The sequence below is a fragment of the Urocitellus parryii genome, chromosome 4, assembly GCF_045843805.1.
Source record: "Urocitellus parryii isolate mUroPar1 chromosome 4, mUroPar1.hap1, whole genome shotgun sequence".
In the NCBI taxonomy this organism is placed as follows: domain Eukaryota; kingdom Metazoa; phylum Chordata; class Mammalia; order Rodentia; family Sciuridae; genus Urocitellus; species Urocitellus parryii.
Window position 1 is genome coordinate 147,971,117 of NC_135534.1, and position 21,162 is coordinate 147,992,278.

Below are 21,162 nucleotides of genomic sequence, written 5' to 3' on the forward strand. Positions count from 1 at the left end.
ACAGTAACAGACATTTCCAAATTGAATAACACATCATTGCAAAATATAGGAACATCATTTATTACCATGATACATGCACATAGTTTCAGAGTTCTAAACTTATTTTTTTCTTCAGGAAAGATAATCTTTTCCCACAGTTCTGTTGTTTCTAATTTTAACAATGACTTTATGGCCATCTTCAGCACTTCTTTGTGTGGGTTTGTGTTCCAGCCTTTACCTCAGCAAGAGTTTTTGTTTATAGAAAAGGGAAATCTCATGGTGGTTGTTGTTTGTAATTTCAGCCTTAATATTTTAGGCAGATTTTAGTTTTGCTATTGAGTAAATACTCCAGTTTCTAACAAAAAAAAAGGAGCTCCAGCATATTTTGCTTATAAGACACTACCCACAGGTATGCAATATCCCTGTAAATTTTCCCACCTCACATCTTATGAGAAAACAATGGCTCTAGTTCATTATTTAAAGGAGTCAGTGTGAATTCAAGTCATTTCATATCCTGCTATCATTTGCTCAGAGATCTTCTGCAATGGGTCGTATGTAGGAAGAAATGCAGGGGTTGCACTGATGAAGTTTATTTAAAGGAACACATACAAGATAGATCTGAATGGCAACATCGTTTATGTAAGGGGAAACAGAAACCATAAGTGCATCACTTCATTCAGGTGGACAAAATACACTCTGGTACTCAACAAAGCCTTTTGCCTCACCTCTTACCACTGTCCCCTCCTTCACTGTCATCCAGTCACAATGACTTATTTCCTGGTCTTTCAACTTGCCAAACACACTCCCTTCTTAGGGTCTTTGTTTTTGCTAGTCCCTCTACCTTAAACTCTTCGTGGAATGTCACATTCTCATTCTACAGAACTTTGCTGAAATGTTGTTAACTCTAACAAGTCTTTTTTGGCCTCCATAAAATAAGTCCCCCTCACTTTTTACTCCTTTAGTATTATTTTTCTTAGGGGCAATTACACACCCAGTACATTACACATTCAAAGCATACTTTGTCACTTGTGTGAAACGACAGGCTCCAACCTGACAAGGAAATGCGGGTTGCCTTTATCTAGGACCCAGTAGGCAACAGGTAAATGTTTCAATGAATGAATAAGGCTCTTAACAGAAGTTTTCTCTTCTTTCGCTGTGAGCCTAATTCTACCCTCTCCCTTTTTCAGCAGAGGTGGCTCACTGGAGTCAGGGGTTCATTCGGGATTGTATTGCCACCAAACAGCGCCTGTGATCCAGTTGTTCCGACCCTTGAGGCCCAGAGCCTGGGTAAGGACGGGTCTGCAGTCCCCGGAACGTGAAAGCGAAAGCAGAAGGGGACAACGTGCACTGGAGGGGAAACTCTCCGTGCGGAGGCAGCCCTTCCTCCTTTGGTGCCAGCCTGCGTGCAGTGGGGCCTTCCCAGCCCGGCTGACTCATTCCCAGCCGCCTTCACGGCGGGCGGCGGCCACATACACGCCCATCTGGGGAGTGCCGGGACCAGTGCTGACACCGAGCCCCTGCCAGGCCCCGGCGCTCAGCGAGCCGCCGCTACCTTAACTTCCTCGCGCGCTCACGCCGGGGGTTGCCCCGGGAATCTCCACGCGCGCACACCAGCTTCCCGAGAGGCCTCGGTCCTGCGTGGCCCACCCTTTCCAAACCCCGGCGAGCGCCAGGAAAAGCGCAGCCCGCCGAGCGGCGCACGCGCAGTCAGGAGAGAGTCCCGCTGCCTCCTCGGCCCTGCCAGGAGCCTGCCTTAGTCCGCCGCCAACTGGCGGTTCGACTCGAGGCCAACGCGGAGGCTGAGTCCGACGCAAACAGGGCGTCCTAAGCAGTGTCGCCTACGGCGCTGAGAAGACGGTGTGGCTCGGGAAAGGGTGGAGACAACGTCTGTGACGGGCTTCCCGGCTGCCCAAAGTGGGAGTGGTGTGGGCTGCAGGAAGGAGAGAGGAAGAAGAGCCGAAGGGGGCAGCAGCGGCCGCCGCTAACGGCCTCCCGCGGCGCTGACAGGCTAGGCGGGCGCCCGGCGCTCTCCGGAGTTCGCGCCGCCGTGTCAGCCACCTCAGGCCCGTGGGCCCCTGAGCCTGGTCTTGCGGCACCCGTCGGGGCGGAGGGCTGCCGCGGCGCGGGGACAGGCCGGGTCCTCGCCGCCGAGGGATGTGAGTGGGAGCCGAGCCCGCACGGGAGGGCCCGCGAGGGCCCAGCCTGGCGGACGCTCGGACCCGTGTTGGGTCCCGGGCTTCGCAGACCTTGGCCCACCGGAGGCACCGTGAAGGAGCAACTCTTTAGGGCTTGAGGACAGTCCCTTGTCGCCCGATCCGCGCAGCCGGTGGGTGTTGTCGCTGCCTGGCGTCTAGATGAGGGCAGCAGTTGTCTCTCCAACCCCTTACCACCTCGCGATCCCCGACTCCCCCCCACCCCACTCCGGCCAGTGGCAGTGAACTTTGCCAGAAAATCTTCCTCTTTAAGACAAAACCGAGGACGGAATGCCTTGCTGTTGATATTTGCATCCGTGTGTCCCTCATAGTCTCTCCCTCCTTACTTGTCCCTCTTTAACATTTTTGAGACATCTAAACATCCTAGAAAAGAGCATCTATTTCCCCTGGATTTCTGCGGTAGTAACAGCTGCTTCTATTTTTAGGTTTCAGAAGCAGGCAACGGGAACAAGATGTGAACTGTTTCTCTTCTGCAGAAAAAGAGGCCCTTCCTCCTCCTCCCGCGACAGTGGTTATGATATCCTGGCTGCTGTCCTCTATTGCTGCAGTAAGGTGAGGGTGTAAAGGCGAGCTGTGTGTGCGTAGGAAGGTTGGATGCCTGTGTAGACAGGCAGGGCTCCTCTTGCTTACTCTGAAAATGGCAGAGCTGAACTTTTAATGTTGGCTTGGGACAATAATTTTGAGATGTTTATTGTTGCTCTTAGATATTTCAAGAAACATTTCTTGTTGGTCTTAAAAGTAACATGGCTTTGCAGAAAAAAGCAAAGCATTGCTTTCTCTTTATCTTCAAACGGCCAGAAATTCTTAAACTTTCAGAGGGATATTTCCAGATAGTAAGGAATACCTATTGAGCTGTTCTTGCTGCTCTTTCTGCTACCACATTGAATTCTTCCTGGGTAGTTTTATCTGTCTGATCTTGCTGTGTCGGTTGAATTTACCCAGTTTACTTTCCGGTGGTTATTAATCTGTCAAGGGAAACTCCTTTCTCTCAATGAAAGGATAGGAACAGCTGAGTATGTCATAGAAAGGAGGAGAAATGTGGAAAAAGAAAACAGAAGTGGAAATAGGGAGATGTTGATTGCTTTTGGTTTCATAATAGGTTTATACAAGTGAATTGTTGGGCTACTGCATATATTCTGATAATAACACCCAGCAGATTTGAAAATGAATAATCAGTTTTTTGGCCTCTTTCCTCCCATCTGCTTCATCTTTTACTTCATCAAGTGTGAGATTCACTTGCTTGTATGTGTAGTTATCTTTTGTAGTGTAACGTATGTAAATTAAATGTGTCCAGCACTTGCCATAATAGTGCATGTGTTTACTTGTACAGGAAAGCTGCAGTACTTGTTGGCTAGATGAGCACATAATGCTTATTTTTGCTCCAAGTGAGTATTCTGTTTGGAGTTTATAGCATATTTGAAGGGACTGGTTAGGAAATAGTTTCTTTTAGTATCTTTTCCTTAGTGATTTGAGACAGGTGTCTCAGGTATGGGAGACAAATGTAATATCTTTCTCTTCCTGACCTGGTATTCCTGAAAGAAAGAATTTTAGGCAAATAGGAAAGAAATTTGGCTTTAGAGTCAGATCTATGTTTGAATCATGATATTCTTGCTTCTAAACACTTGTATTATTTAAAATGCCTTTGAACCACATTTTTCTTATAAGATTGTTATAGGCTTAAATAAGATGCATGTAAAGTAGTAAATTGCCTGACTGCCAAAGAAGTCTTGGTTAAGCCAGACTGTGCCTGGTGCTTCTCCCAGGGTTGAGGTGGGAGGATCACTTTAGTCCAGAAGTTTGAGACCAGCCTGGGCAATATAATGAAACCCTGACTGGGGAAGGCAGGGAAAAAAAAAAGTCTTGACTGCTGTTGCAATTGGGCAGGCAAAGGGGAATCAAAGAAAGATAAGATGACTTCACATACAGTGATCTGCCAGTGACCAGTGTTTCTTGCTCTTTAGTTTGAGGAGCAAAAAGACTTTTAGATCTTGAACTGGCTAAGAGGTCTTGTAGCCTTTTACTATTATCTCTCTTTTTGAGCCCGATTGTCCTGCCCCTTGTAGCTTGTGTGCTGCCCTCCTGTGGTTCACTATACTAAGAATTTTTTTTTGTTGTTCTTCCCCCATTATGTTATTTTTCCTTTTTTGGAGCCTTTTTCTTTAGTCTCCAGTTTCCCAAACTGTGTGCTAAGGTGCCTGGAGCATCAGTGAACTCAGGCTTGAACTATTAATTTGAGCTCCTTCACAGTTTCAATGTCAGATACCTATATCCCTTTCTATAACATTCTATCTTTGTAAAGCTGTGTTTTCAAAGGATGCTCTGCTGAAAATCAACTACTAATTATTTGAAAGTTGGTGTGGAACAGGAAATTATTGGTAGTGTTTAATTGGATCCTGAGGTTTGAGAAGTTGTACAGTGCCTAACAAACATTAAATTGTAAGGATAATAATACTTATTAAGTTGTTTGAACATGCTGAAGTATTTCTTTTAGTGCAAGGATGTCATGAAAAAATTACTGAGATTCTAAGAGCTCCTTGATTGGAGACAATTTTGGAACCTCTGTGTTAATATTTAGTTGGCTTTTCTGATACAATTATTGATACAAAAAGCCAGGGCCAGTTGATCATGGCTTAATATATTTCCTCTCCTTTTATATCATTATAATTTCTGCTCAGTTCTTTCAATTTAAAACTAATTCTGTTGCTTACTTGTCATTACAGTCACTTACTAGTTTTTTCAGTACTGGTCTTATTTCTGATCATCTCCTTAAGCTGAATATGATCCAAATAAAAATCATCATCTTATACACCTGTCTTACTTTGGATCTTGAATATCCTCCAAAGGCCCTTGAGTTAAAAGTTTGGTCACCAGCTTGTAGCACTACTGGGAGGTTGTGGAACCTTTGGGAGGTAGTGCTTAGTGGAAGGAAGTTAAGTTATTGGGGACACCTCTCTTTAGGGGGTGGTTTAGAACCCAGGCCCCTTCTTTCTCTTTACTTCCTTGCTGTCATAAGGTGAACAGGGCTTCTCTTCCACATGCTTAGCATCACAAGTTCTGTCACGGTAGGCCCAAAGCAATGGGCCCAAGCATCCAAGGAATGAAACCATAAACCCAAATAAACCTTTACTGGTTTTAAGTTAATTATGTCAAGTATTCTGAAAACTGATTAACACAAAGCTAAAAATTTCCTTTTTCTGGTCATGTAGGCTTTAAATTAGGCATTATCTCTAAATTGCCTCTTCCATTTACCTTTTATATTAATCCATTCAGTATAGCTATTAATTTTTTTTGTATATCACAATTCTACTTTCTCCCTTTCCCCACTTGAATCCCAAGACTTGTTTCAATGCTTAAAACATTGAACATTGTATAAGCTTCTCAAAATCTTGTTTCTTCCTCCAGCTTGTCCTAGGTAAAGTTATCATTATAATACTCCTTATTGTGGCATTCTCTTATTCCCATGTTTTAAGTGGCTTTTTGTTTTCGCCCATTAAATTTAACTTTGTTTTCCTGGCTTTTATGACATTCTATTAGTGTCTTCTCTGTTCAGTCTTTTGTCTAAGGATTCTCAGCACGTATTCTCTGCCGTAGATTGGCAAGTTAATGTCTCCATTTTCTGATAACAAGCTATGCTTGGTCTATAGTTTAACTTTTGCTTATGTTCTCCATCTTAATTCTACACCCTATTTCACAGCCACTTGTTATGGAACAACTGATCAGTGTGTCAGTCCCCTAATCTGGAAAATGGGAAGAATTATGGTACTTTTTCAACAGGATTATAGTAAGAATTAAATGAATTAATACATTAAAAGCTCTTAAGCCTAGCACCTTAAGATCTCCTTAAGTGTTAATTATTGTTATTATTAATTAATGCTACTGTTATAATAATGAAATTCTATCTAATTTGTGAAATGGTTTCTCAGTAAATGTGTTTTTTTTTGGTCTCTGTATTCACATAACTTCATAGTCTAAGCACATTTTCACATAGTTTAATTATATGCTATGTTTTGGTTGTTTGATAGTTATTTTCCTTGTCTTATATCTTTTCAGTTTTATTGTGGATTTTTTGAGGCATAGTACCTTAGGTTTAAAAAACACACAGTGCAGAACATAAGGGCAATATTCAATAAATACATATTCGTTGTAAATTAAAAAGGGCTTTAATCACCAAATATTTACTAATAGCTGCACCATAAATAGTATTTTGCTACATCTGAAGGAGATACAGAAAATATAAAATAGGTTCTTTTTTCTGGAGACTTATGGTATAATTGGGGATATAAGATAAATAATAAAAGTTGTAAATATTCGAGACCACTTAGGGTTGAAGTGAGCAGAGAAGGTTTAGAGAGGAGAAAGACTCAAACTAGTCAGGATCTGATTTTGTGTAAGAGAAAGGAACTTGTGTAGGAAGTAGTCAAAGATGAATATATATGACATTTATAGAGAACAGAAAATTTGACAGAAATGAACGTTTGTGTGAGAAAGTAGTAAGAAATCAGGTTAAATGTAGATTGGAGTTGGTTTATGGAGACTTTAAGGATTAGGATGAGAAGAATGTATTTTTCCCCATAGGTAAAGAAGAAGTTTTAAAAGTTTTAGATTGGGAAAGAGCTTTCTAAAATAAATATTTTAGGAAAATTAAAGTGGTGCCAGTACTAATGTAGTATGAAATTGAAAATGAAGGGATAGAGGTAGGAAAATATTCTCTGCCTGAAATAATGCAGAATTGGACTTAGTGGAAATAAGTCAGAGTGGAGAGATGTCACAAGACTGTGTCTTGGACTGGATAAAAAAAGAGGATATGGGGAGAAGAGTAGTTTAAAATGACTTTGAAGTTTTGATCCTCAGTGGCAGGAAATCAGAGGGTTTTGGAACTATCAGACATCTTGGAACATTTGAGCCAGTTCATACATTTTGTGCATAAGAAATGTTGAGACCCAGAGAAATATAAAAATGTGTTTGATGTTACTCAATTAGTTAATGACAAAGAAAGAACTAGAATTTGATTATGATAGTACTGACAAAATTGTATACATAGTAGTGATTTGAAGTTCTATCTATAGTGGAGTCTATTTTTTATATATTGAGTTTGAGGTGACACTTGATAGGCAAGTGAAAATCTATAGCCAGACATTGGGACATATGACTAGAACTTGGTAAAGAAATGAAGGCTGACACTCTAGTACTCAGAACTGAGTGTGGATCTGGTATTTAGTCTTGGGAATTGTCTATAACTGGAAAGTGTTCTCAATTTTAACACATGTTGCCAAATTAATATAGACATGATTTTCTACACCTTTATTAACAGAATGTTTTCAGATGACTTGGTCTTTGCTAATTTGAAACATGAAGATTAGACTCATGATATTTTATTTATTTAGCAGTACTTGAGTTGAAACCAAGGGTGTTCTACCACTGTAGTACATATTCATCCTTTTTTAATTTTGAGACAGGATCTCTCTAAGTTTCTCAGGTTGGCCTCAAACTCGTGATCATCCTGCCTCTACCTCTCTAGTAGTTGGGATTACAGGCATGCACCACCTTTCCCGACTCATTATAAATTTAATTTTCCCTTAGTTCTTCTTTTTTTGGGACCTGTATCTTTCAGGAATATGCTTTGCATATTCTTCTTTTCACGTTTTTAATTCCTTTCTCCCTGAAAATAATGTTCTGTTTCTCATTCTTTAAATTCTTTTTTCTTTTAAGCTCTAGCCCATGTTGTAATTGTTCTGTGAAACTTCTAAAACTTTTCTTTCTTTTTAGTAATCACAATCATTTTCTCCTTGGCAGTTTTACAGCACTTAAATTATTTATTTGGTACTTAAGCTATGTGTTAACTGACTGGAAATCATAGATTTTTAAGAATAGAGAAAAACATTTGTAATTTAATTTATTAATTTTATTATTGAAGCCAGGAAGGTGTAATTCACTTGTCATTACTTTGTAATAATAGTGGATTAAAATTATTTTTAGATCTTTTTTTAAATATAAGTTTTTTTTTAATGATTTTTTTCAGTTGTTTATTTATTTATTTGTTTTTTTTTTGTATATGGTGCTGAGGATCGAACCCAGGGTCTCGCACATGCGAGGTGAGCCCTCTACCGCTGAGCCACAACCCCAGCCCCTATTTTTAGATCTTTTAGTTCACAGCTTAGTAGTGTTTTAGTCTATTTCATTATTTGCTCATGGGTATTATTGATCTGAGAAGTCAGTGTCTCTTAGAGTTATAAAGTATATGAGGAAATTTTGATAATATTAACTTCTAAAAGTTTCACATTTGAGATTCTGTGTTTCCATTGTATATGTATAGGTTGATTAAAATTCATTATAATGCTTATTTACTCTTCATTAATTTCACAACTTCCTTGTGTCCAGCCCTATTCTAGGCAATAAGAATGCAGTAGTGAATGAGACATCTAGTTTATTAGCACTTTTTGCAAATTTTTATTCTAGTGATATAAAACAATCAGTGAGCAAAAGAATAATCTAGCCTATAGTGGAAAAAAAATCAGAAAAGTAGTGCCTGCTTGGAGCAGGGATTGGTGGAGAAGGAGCATAAAATAACTTTCTGGGATAATGATAATTTCTGTAGGCTTTGGGCTACACAGGTATGTACATTGTCCAGACTCATTGAATACACTTGAGATTTGTACATTTCATTGTACATAAAAGGGAAAATCATGTAAAAATAGAATAAATATAACTTACATGTGAGTTCTAAAGAATAATATGTTAAATATCCATTAAACCACATTCATTCTAGGAACTAGAATATTATCGTTTATTTGCACTTACATATGTGATTCTCTCTAGTTATTCCTCTGCTTATCACCAATTATTTTGTATTAAAATTCATTACAACTCTTACTTAATCTTTATTTTTTTAACTTTTTTTTTTTTTTTTTAGAGAGAGAAAAGAGAATTTTAATATTTGTTTTTTAGTTTTTTTCGGTGGACACAACATCTTTGTGTGTGGTGCTGAGGATTGAACCCGGGCCGCATGCACGCCAGGCGAGTGCTCTACCGCTTGAGCCACATCCCCAGCCCCTAATCTTTATTTATTCAACAACTTCCATGTGTAAGGCACTGTTCTAGGCACTGGAGTACAGTAATGAATGAAACATTCATTTATTGAATTGGTTTGACATTGTTTTTTGCTTTTTTATTTTTTGACTTCTTAAAAAATATTTATTTTTAGTTACAGGTGGACACAATATCTTTATTTTATTTTTATGTGGTGCTGGAGATCGAACCCAGTGCCTACGGCATGATAGGCAAGCACTCTACCCAGCCCCTTGACTTGTTTTAATGTATATCTTGACCATGCACTTTTCATTTTTGCTTGTTTTGAGCTTTACAAAAATGGTTATTTTATAGCTTACAAGTCTACAATCTACTGTTTTCACTGCATTGTATTTCTAAGATTTATCTATGCTGTATAAAGCTATAGTCATTTATTTTAAAAATTGAGAACTGTATTCTATAGTGTATACATATGTTTTCTAAAATCCTGATTTTTTTTTTAAATTAGGCAAACATTTATTGAATGCCTGTAGAGTTCTAGGTTATGTTTGATGTGGTGTGATATTCATTTGACATCCTTTCTGTTCTAAATCGTTTGAGTCATTCTAAAATGTAAAAAGTTATAACAACAACAACAAAAACACATATTCTAGATAAAAACACATCAAGCTGAACATACCTATAGAATATAAATACAAAACAGAGTAGGTTAAAGCCTGTGGTTTCCTTGTGTAGAAGCAGGTGCTGGGGTCCAGAATGATAAGTTTTACTGACAGCCATTGCTTTCTTCTATATGGGCTATTGAAAAGGGATCCTTCTGCCATATGCTGCCTGGTGCTATAGTTTTGGATGAGTTGCAGGCTTAGGAATTCTAGATGATGCAGAGTTTAAAACACCAAAATGGAGCCAAGCATCCCTGCTTTGTGATTGAATTTACATTGTATATGATGTCTCTTCCTGTCAGAAATTTTAACTTGTTGTTGTGAGACTTCATGTTATATATGGATAGCTAGGTTGACCACAAACAAGAAGGGGTGATCACAGACTACACATGTGTTTCAGGGGTAAGGAAACAGTGCAATGAGCTTGCAAACCAAATTTCAAAATACATAAAGAATTCTAATGCAAAGAAAGATAGTCAACAAAATTGAAAATTGAAACACAAGCTGAATATTGTAGTGCACTACTGTTGTCCCAGCTACTTGGGAGACTGAGGCAGGAGGATCACGATGTTTTCTGGCATTTCTGGATCACAGGTTCAAAACCAGCCTGGGAAACTTTGTGAGGCCCTGTCTCAAAATAAAATAAAAAGGGATGGGGATATAGCTCAGTGATGGAGTGCTTGTGTTACATGCACAAGGCTTTGGGTTTGATCCCCAGTATTACAAAACTATATAAAAAAAGACTGAAACATGAATTTACTTATAAAATTTTTTAAAGTAAGCCTTTAATTGAAGTGTGACATAAGTGTATAGCTTGAAGAGTTTTCATAAGATGAACACATTTGTGTTAACCATTCTGACCATAATAGATTATTACCAGCACCCCAGTGGTCTTGTGTGCTTCTTGCACCTCCTACCAGTCAGTCTCCTTGTCCTTCCAAGGTGAACATAGTCCTAACTTTTGTCACCATGGGCACAAACAATTAAGGGATGTGCAAGAGAACTTGAGAGGCTCCAGGGTTAATGAATAACTCTGCTAAGAAAAATTAGAGGGTAAGATAAAAAGGTGACTTTTGAATGCGTGGTTGCTGAGAATTTATCTGGAATGGGGGGAAAAAAACAAAATCCTCAAGGCTTAAGGTTAAAAGTATATAGTAAATTTTGATTAAGATAAATAAAAATAAATCTACACCAATATGATTGCAAAGAAATTATAAACATTGCTGTTAAACAAAAAAATATTAAAATGACTAGATAGAAAAATATGATTCTAATATGATAGCGGACTTTATATCAACAGATGCCATAAAACAATATAGCAATATTTTACTGTGCTGGGGAAAAGAACTATAGAATTTTGAGAGTGAGGGCAAAATATTTTTTAATGACTACAACTTAAAAACCCACTGAAACTTACTGAAAGATCTACCAAAAGAGATATTTACACAGGAAGAGGTAAGCCCAGAAGGAAGATTTAGAAGTCTAAAACAGTGGTGAGCACAAAGTGATATAATTCTAGCAAATTTGCTCTATAATACTAATAATTTATTTTAATTGACTTTTAAAAAATTGAACTAGTTTTGTTGATCTTTTCTGTTTTTCTAGTTCTTATTCATTTATTTCTGCTCTGGTCTTATTATTTCTTTACTTATAACTTTGGGCTTAGTTTTTTGTTTTTGTTTTTCTAGTTCCTTGATCTATAATGTTAGGTTATTTGAGATCTTTTTTGATGTGTTTATTGCTGTTAACTTCCGTCTTAGAACTGCTTGGGCTGTATTTAATTGAATTTCTACAGTTAACAAGAGTTAATAGATTACAAGAAATGGTTTTTAAATTATATATTTTTGAACAAATTAAAATTCTTTAAAATTTTGCACATTCAGTTGCAGATGGACTTCAAAAATCTTGTGGTTTTATATCTGTTCCAACAACTGTTAGGTTTTTGTTTTATTTTGCCCACTGCAAGTTTCATGGGGTGGTATTTGAATAACTAAGCATTAACTCTAATATTTTCTCCAATAGAGTAATATTCTCGATATGAACATAGAATAAATTGAGTAAGTTGCAATGTACTTATTCAGTATTTTCTTTGTATCTGTATGACTTAGAGCATTGCTCCGCACATAGAAAATACTTTGAGTTTGTTTGATATTTTTCATATCCCTTCCCTCCTGCCTATGATTATATCTGTGGGAAAGGTTTTCATTTCTCTTCATGACTCTTCTAAATACCAATCTCATCTTTTGGCTGCCAGCTCAATTCTGGTATAATTACCCAGTTAAATTTCTAAATGAAAACGTGCAAAACAGTAGTCCTTATACTTTTCACCTTCCAAAGTCAAGGGGCATTGTCCTTCTCACTTTCTTATTTCAGTTTATGGTTTTACATATGTCCTAAGTTTGAACTCTGAACATCATCTTTTACTCCCTTAGCTCCCTCCATATGTTGTAGCATCAAGTCTTGTTTTTATAGTACTTCTAATTCAGCTATTTCAGTTAAGATTCTTGCTCCTGTTTGAACTGCTGCAATAATTTTTTTAAAATGTTAATTATATCACCTTTCTAATTTGTTGTCTGTGGAATCAAGTTTTAATTCTTTGGCCTGCCATTTAAACCTTCCTTTCTTTAATTTTGTACTTATAAGTTAGGATTGCATTAATTTGCAAGTAACAAGATGTCTGACAGTAGGTATGTGATTTCTGGCACAGATTCAGCTGCTTAGGCCTGCTAGGTGTTTTATATTGGCCTTTCCTTCATGTCTGCCTCATGGTGTTGTGGTGACTGCTCTATCCTAAATTATGGTCAGATTCAGGTAGAAAGAAGGTGCAGAGAAAAAAGCAAAAAAGATCATGCCAGCTAGGTCAGCCTCAAAGATGGTCCTCAAAGAACCATCCAATAACTTCCACTAAAATCTCATTTGATGAAACATGTTCATGTAACTGTCCATTTGTGGGTAAGTACAATTTTGGGGAGGCACCTAGGTATCTCCAATAAAACTGAGATTCTGTATCAAGGAAAAAGAATATTGATTGAGTAGGTCACAAACAGTCTTGCCACAAGTATGCATTTGTGTTTTTAATCCTTTCCCTGGTGGTATAACTTCTCATACATTGCAATTCACCCCAATAAATTACTGCACATGTCTTGTAGCTTCTTACTCTTTAGCACATTTAGTCTCTTAGAATATGTTTCTTCTTCCATTCATCTAAATACAATCCATTTTTCAAGGTCAGTTTTAAATCTTTTTAATGAAACTCATTGGTGATTCCAGCTTGAATGTTGGTGTTCTCCTGTAGACACCACTAAGCAATTGTCAGAGTAATTCAGTTGTTGTGTAGTCATGTTTCTTCCGCTGTCTATAATTGATTTTAATGTTTTTTTTTGTTAGTATTGCATATTTATATTATGATTATGATCTGATTTCTTGCACTGTGCTAAGGGCTTTGAGGGTCACTGCTGTCAAGAAGACTTCTTTGTGTATGAGGGATAATTTATTAATATCACTTTGATTTGTAATTTTTTTTTCTCTAATAGGGCAATGTTCTGAGAAAGACTCTGCATGGGAATGGCTTGCCTTATGATGACAGAAATGGAAACAACATCCACATCTCCTGTACATCAGAATGGTGATATTCCTGGAAACACTAATTCTCTAAAGCATATAGATCCAATTCTTCAAGTGTATCTTTACCATTCCCTTGGGAAAGCTGAGGGAGATTATCTGAAGTTTCCAAGTGGAGAGTACATTGCAGAGGAAATATGTGTTGCTGCTTCTAAAGCTTGTGGTAAGTATTAAAAATCAGCATTTTTTCTTTGTACTGATAGATCATTGCTTTGATTATGCTACTCCAGTTAAGTGCATATGGATAATGCAGGTGTGTTTTAACATGCATAAAAAAGGATAACAGTACTAGAAGAGAATTTAAGGTGACTTTTCCTTAGGCTGCTTATAAATATTTACTGGGCATATTTTAAAGGCCATATAAGGTGACTAAAAAATCCTATTATGAAATATCTCATAACTTAATCTATTTTTTATTAGAGTATTTTAATTGTACATAGTAATTGAGTTAATTTTGACAAAATCATACATGAATGAATGTTGATTTACTCTGTTTTAGTCCCTGGTGCCCTTCCTTTCCCTCTTCTCCTCCTTCCTCCTACTCTCTTTCCTCTACAGAGCATTTATCTATCTATCTATCTATCTATCTATTATTTATTTATTTATTTATTGGGCACTTTATACATGTGCCTAAAGGTGGAATTCACTATAGTATATTTATATATGCACATAGCATGATTTTGTTAAATTCATCCCACATTTCCCTATCTCTCCCATCCCTCCTCCCTTCCTCTCTCTTTCTTCCACTCCACTGATCTTCCCTATATCTTTATAATATCTGATCCCTGGCCCCCCCACCCCCTTGTTTCTCTTATTTACTTTAGTTTCCACATATGAGAGAAAACATTTGACCCTTGATTTTCTGAGTCTGGTGTATTTCACTTAGCATGACAGATGCCATAATTTCATTCTTTTTTATGGCTGAGTAAAACTCCATTGTGTGTGTGTGTGTGTGTGTGTGTGTATGTGTATGTGTGTATAAAGCTTTTGACTTATGAATGTTGATCTTGTATTATGCTACTTTACTGAATTCATTTATCAGTTCTAGAAGTCTTCTGGTGGAGTTTTTTGGATTATGTTATTAGCAAAGAGAGATAATTTGACTTCTTTTCCTATTTGTATCCCTTAATTTCCTTCTCTTGCCTGATTGTTCTGGCTGGAGTTTCAAGAAGTATATTGAAAAGAAGTGATGAGAGTGAACATCATGTTTTGTTCCTGATTTTAGAGTAAATGCTTTTAGTTTTTCTCCACTTTTTAAAATTTTTTTTTTTTTGAGAGAGAGAGAGAGAGAGAGAGAGAGAGAGAGAGAGAGAGAGAATTTTTAAATATTATTTTTCAGTTACCGGCAGACACAACATCTTTGTTTGTATGTGGTGCTGAGGATCAAACCTGGGCCGCACGCATGCCAGGCGAGCACGCTACCGCTTGAGCCACATCCCCAGCCCCTAGTTTTTCCTCCATTTAGTATGATGTTTGGTTTGGGTTTGTCATAGATAGCCTTTGTAATGTTGAGGTTAGTTCCTTCTATCCCTAGTTCCTTCAGTATTTTTAACATGAATGGGGCTGGATTTTATCAAAACCCTTTTCTGCATCTATTGAAGATGCTCATATGATTCTTATCCTTAATTCTATTTACATGGTGATTTGCAGTCATTGATTTGCATATGTTGAACAAACCTTGCATTTCTAAGATGAAACTGACTTGATCATTATATATTATCTTTTTGATGTGTTTCAGAATGCAATTTGCTAATATTAGGAATTTTTGCATCTATATTCATCAGGGATATTGATCTATAGTTTTCTTTTCTCAGTGTATATTTGTCTGATTTTGGTATCAGGGTTTTTCTGATTTCATAGAATGTATTTGGGAGTGTTTCTTTCCTTTCAATTTTATGGATTAATTGAGAAAGAGTGGCGTTAATTTTTCTTTAAAGGTCTGCTAGAACTCTGCTGAGAATCCATCTAATCCTGTTTTTTTTTGTTTTTGTTGAAGACTTTTAATTGCTGTTTCAATTTCATTACTTGTTATTGGTCTATTTAGGTTTTCTTTATCTTCCTGGTTCAAGTTGGGCAGGTCATATGTGTCTAGAAATTTATCAGTGTCTTCTATATTTTCCAGTATAGTGGAGGTTAGATTTTCAGAACAGTTTCTCATGATCCTTACATTTCAGATGGATACAGATCCAGATACAGGAGATGATATCTCCTGTTTCATCTCTAATTTTGTTGATTTAGGTTTTATCTCTCTTTTTTTCTTGGTTAGTTTGGGTAAGAGTTTATTAGTTTTACTCATCTTTTAGAAGAACCAACTCTTTGTTGCATTGACCCTGTGTATTTTTTTTTTTATTCTCTATTTCACCAATTTTGACTCTGATATTTATCATTTCTTGCCTTTTGATTTTGGAGTTAGTTTTTTTTTCCTAAGGTAGAGTGTAAGTTTATTTGGAATCTAGTTTTTAATGTAGGCACTCAATAAATTTTCTTCTTAGTACTGCTTTTATTTTGTCACAGAAATTTTGATGTTATATCTCTGTTCTCATTTATTTCTAAGAAGGTTTTGATTTCTCTTCATTTCTTTTGTGATCATTTAAAAGAGTATTATTCAATCTCCATGTATTTATGTGTTTTCTATTTTTTTTGCTGTTGATTTCTATTTTCATTTTATTATGGTCTGATAGGATGCATGATATTATACATGTTTTTTTTAAATTCGCTAAGACTTAACATTGTGACCTAGAATATGGTCTATTTTGGAAAAGGTTCTATGCGCTTCTAAGAAGAAAATAAATTGAACTCTTTTGTAGTGAAATATTCTGCAGATGTTTGTTATAAATAATATAATCCAATGTTATTGTATTGTAGTCTATCCAGGATTTCATGTCAAGAAGTAATGTTTTTTTTTTTTGGTAATTAGGTGCACTGACCTTTAGGGGCATGTATATTTATAATATTTGTATCTTTGTTGTATTGTTCCCTTTGCTAGTATGTAGTAGCCTTATTTGTCTCTTCTTATTAATTTCTGATTGATTTCTGCTTTATGAGATATGAGACTAGCTATTCCTGGTAGCATTTGTACTATATTTGTGTGAAATATCTTTTTCCATACTTTTATTGTCAGCCTATGAGATGAGTCTCTTTCAAACAGTTGGATCTTTGTTTTAGACCATTCTGCTAATCTATGTCTTTAAATTAGGGACTTGAGACCATTTGCATTCAGTGTTATTATAGATGCTTGTTCCTGCCATTTTTTTTCTATATTTAATTCTGACTTGATTTTCATTTAGTTGGTTGCTATTCTAGAGATCTTCATTTATTTGGGAGCTTTGGGGTTTGTTTTTGGGTTTCTCTGGATACAGTCTATCTTTGAATATTCTTTGTAGTCTGGCTTATTGGTCATTAGTTCTTTTATTCTTAATCATGAAAAGTTTTTATTTACTCATAGATTTAAAAAGAGAGCTTTGTTGAATATAGCAATCTTGACTGGCAATTTGTTTTTTTCTTAAAGCTTAGAATATCTCATTCCAGGCCCTCTTTGATTTTAGGGTCTGAGTTAAGTAGTTGAAAGTGAGCTTTGTTGGCTTGCCTCTAAATGTGAACTGACATTTTATTTCTGCAGCTTTTAATATTCTTTCCTTAATTTCTGTGTTAAGCATTTTGATTATGATGTGTCTTGGAGAGATTCTGTTTTGATCTTGTCTATTTGGGAACTATATGTGTCCTTTATGTGAATGTCTCATTTCCAGTACGGGAAATATTTTCTGTTATTATCTCATTGAAGATATTCTTAATGCCTTTAGTCTATATCTCCACATTCTCTTCTATTTCAAAGACTCTCAGGTTTGTTCTCTTGATGCTGTCCCAGAGTTCTTGTATATTCTGATCATGGTCTTTTATTGCATACTGAGTATTCAAGTTCATATACCATGTGTTCAAGGGCTGAAGTTCTGTCTTCAAGGTCTGATGTTCTGTTTTATATGAAATCTAATCTGTTGGTGATGCATTTAAGAGAATTTTAAATTTGATTCATTTTGACTTTCATTTTTAGGAATTCTGATTTTTTTCATTATCTCTATTTTTTTATTGAAATAGTCTTTCATTTCTATATTCTCATAATTTGTTCCTTATACCTTCTTTTAGTTCATTGGACATTTTATAAATAATTTTTTTGTAATCTTTTCTGGAATTTCATTTACTTGCATATTGTTGGGGTATTGTGAAAAAAATTTTTTGAGTGGAGAGACTTATTTGCCTGTTCCCTCATGTTTTCATCCATCAATTGAGATGAAGTCCCCTTCCCTATCTTCTTTGTTCTGGGACTTCTGTCTGTTTTTTGATGCATGAGTAGATGTTTGGAAGTAGGACTTGAGGTTCCTGCCTGGTCGTTCCTTCCTGGGGCCTGGTTAATGTTTTGATTTTTTTGTCTCCCCTATTTTATGTGTTGAAGTATCACCGAAGCTCGGGTGGAGTTAAGTTATAAATGAAACGAGATTCGCTGTTACTTGACTGAGTTGTATTGCTTGGTAGCAGGATCTCGTTACTTGAGCCTTTAATAAATCTTTCAAAATTAAAATAAAGACAAAACATTTAATTGCAAAAAATTTAAAATGGTGAAATATTAAAAAAATTAAAAATTCTTCATGAGAAATAAAGGGCTTGTTTCCACTGAGGTTATCAGAATTATTGGCATGAATGAATTTTCATTTTTTGAATTTATTTTTGGGCTGTCTAACCCTTGGCTTAAGGGATAGGAGTTCCATCTTTTTGTTCCTTATCTAGCTGCCAGCTGCCAGGCACTGTGGCTAGGAGCCAAAGCTGGGTATAGTAGCTCTCAGCTTCCCGTCTCCCCGTATAGGGTGGGATAGAATTGGGAGTGCCGACAAATTGTGTACTTCTGTAGTGGGGGTGGTACAGAGTTCTAAATTGGAAGTTCCAGTAGTTGGGATTTTGTAGGTATTTGAGATTTGATTCACACCCTCTGTTGCTGGGGAGATGCCAATCTCTGTAGGACATCTGGGTTTTGGGTCCCTCCCATGAATTATAATTTTAGAGTCTAGAGAAACTCTTTCTATCTGTGCTTCCCTCCCCTCAGCAGCTGTGCCTGCTGCTGACAGGAAGGGTTTCACATCTGAAACATTATTTCTTATATTATATTTGAAGATTCTGATTTTTTTTGTCTGTATGGTTTCTTTTACTGTATTGAATTTGAGTAAGTTCCCTTAGTTACCTGCTTTGCTGAGGAGCAGTCGTCTGGCTCTTTCCATATGTAGCTTAGGAACTTCTGTGAAGTGCATCCTTCCTCTCTAATCTGCCTCTTCTTTCTACTCTCATAACTCAATCTTAAAGCTACATCCTGAGTACAGCATAAAAACAAAGTGTTGGACTATGTATTCAATTTAAAATATTGATGAAACATTTTACATTCAAGGTTGAAGATCATCATTTTTTGTAGTTAGTTGTTGAAGATCTCTATCAGTCTCTCCCCTTAAATGCAGTTTACTTATTTCTTTGGTGTATCTTAAAATAATTTTTACTCTTGAGATCTGATTATTTTTTGTCTTTATAGTCTATTTAAAGCTATGGACCATAGAACTCTTTCTGTAGAGGTGACATATTTTACTGGACCACTGAAATTACTAAAGAGCTTATATAATGGGATCTAATTTTTAATTGTTCTTTTACTAGAAGGACCAATTGATGTTTATGTTTGTTTTGAAGACTAGTTATGATTTTAATTCTAGAGGTAAATTAAATGTCTGATATAAGAATATGCTGTAACATGAATTTATCTGTCTTATTTAACAATGCAGATGAGGTTATCTGATCAGTATAAGTCAGAATAATCATTTAATGTGAGTTGGAGAAATGATTTTCATATATTTAGTTTTGAACTAGAATATAAAAGTAAAGCACACTAATACTAATTGGAAGATGAACAGTTTAAATTTGTAAACAGTATGCATTCATTGACATAAATTTATTAAGTGTAGTTTTTAAAGCAATGGTTCCAAAGAGGGCATTTCATAAATCAAAATGATCTATTTATAAGTAGCAGTAGCTATTTGTCCCAAATCTATAGTGGTTATTTTCTTAAGATTAGTTGATGAGGGGCTGGGGATGTGGCTCAAGCGGTAGCGCGCTCGTCTGGCGTGCGTGCAGCCCGGGTTCGATCCTCAGCACCACATACAAACAACGATGTTGTGTCCGCTGAAAACTAAAAAATAAATATTAAAAAAAAATTTTCTCTCTCTCTTTCCATCACTCTCTCTTTAAAAAAAAAAGATTAGTTGATGAATAATTTAGGTTAATTACTTATACAATGTTTATTATATCTTCAGTTTGCTTTTATTAACATCTTGAAATCATACATTCTCCTATGAGTGTCTCTTTGAGTTACTAATAAAATGTACATTGTTATTTTAAAATAACTTCAAATTTATGGAGTTCCTAAAGTATCTGCCATCTCTCTTACATTTGTTTCTTTTAGATTTTCTATAAAAAGTATAAAAGTACTGAATGCAATCATAATTTCTTCTACTCTAAATAAAGTTCTAGTTGCATTTGAAAATATCCTAATAAAATGTAGTTTAAAGAAACTACAAATCCTAAAAAAAAAGCCTCTAAAAGTTTTGTGGTAGGAATTTCAAAATAAATGTATTCCTGATACTTTTAATAGTAGTTCAAAAGTTTTTTTTTTAAAAAACCCTGCAAAATTTGTTTTACTTGAATGACAGTTTCAACTCAGACCATGTTAAAATGCTGATTAAATGGTTGATTGACCCATTGAGTAGCTTTTATAATTTGTTACATATGAGATACAGGAAGTTTAAGTGTCAAGACATAGAGCATGTGAGCCTTAATCATTTTTTAAAAATCTCATTTCACTTATACTATATATTTAATTTGAGAAGCCAATGAAAAGGGATAAGGTTTGGAGCAAAACCTGCTGTTCTAATTGTTTTTTCTTTTCAGTAGTGCTGTAGATGTAATTCCATTAAATAATGAATGGGATGCTGGGAAAGATGAAACAATGGGAAAAGAAAAACAAAAGCTGATTGAAGGCATAAAAACAGTTTACAGAGACATTTTTAGACATTAAGTCCCCTTTTGTCTTTGGTTTTGCTGAATCCTTTAATTTTTTTTTTTCTTTCTCACTTGAATAAATTTAAAGGTAAGCTTAATAGACTGCTCTGTACTTTTCTCATAGTTTGTTTTAGGAAGAGTGAGTTGCCTCCCTTTTTTATGTTTGAGACACATCCAGCTACTGAGAGTTACTGATATATAACTGTTTAAAAATATGGATATAACAACTATGTAATGGCAGAAAAATTCTTTTAATGTTCAATTGTTTTAATTTAAAAATTACTGTCTAGAAATAATGCTTGAAACCAAAAAAGTTTTTATTTTGCTTTGTTTTAAAAACCAGAAGTATAGTGTAGCTAGATGTTAGTGGTCTTCATGCTGTTAGCATAGAGTTTGAATCACTCTCTCTCTCTCTCTTTTTTTTTTTTTTTGTGGTGCTGGGAATCAAACCCAGGGCCTTGCATGTGATAGGCAGATACTCTACTATTGGAAATTAAGAAATGTGAGTGTTTTAACTTTTTTATTATTTTATAAGATTATTTTGGTGATTCCAGTCCCTTTAATTTTGACATGAATTT

General features: G+C 35.9%; 1 protein-coding gene across 2 annotated transcripts in view; it reads left to right on the top strand.

Annotated features, from left to right (window-relative positions):
* Positions 1-348: 348 nt before the first annotated feature.
* Positions 349-21,162, top strand: part of Jak2 (Janus kinase 2) — a 116,219-nt gene continuing 95,405 nt past the window's right edge. Inside the window, exons 1-3 of one of the 2 annotated variants that reach the window (XM_077797025.1) lie at positions 349-2,305; positions 2,618-2,744; positions 13,414-13,664. In XM_077797025.1, coding sequence (XP_077653151.1) covers positions 13,439-13,664 — 226 coding nt within the window. In that variant the 5' untranslated portion in view covers positions 349-2,305; positions 2,618-2,744; positions 13,414-13,438. The remainder of the gene's footprint in view (positions 2,306-2,617; positions 2,745-13,413; positions 13,665-21,162) is intronic. The other variant, XM_077797026.1, reaches the window with a different exon arrangement.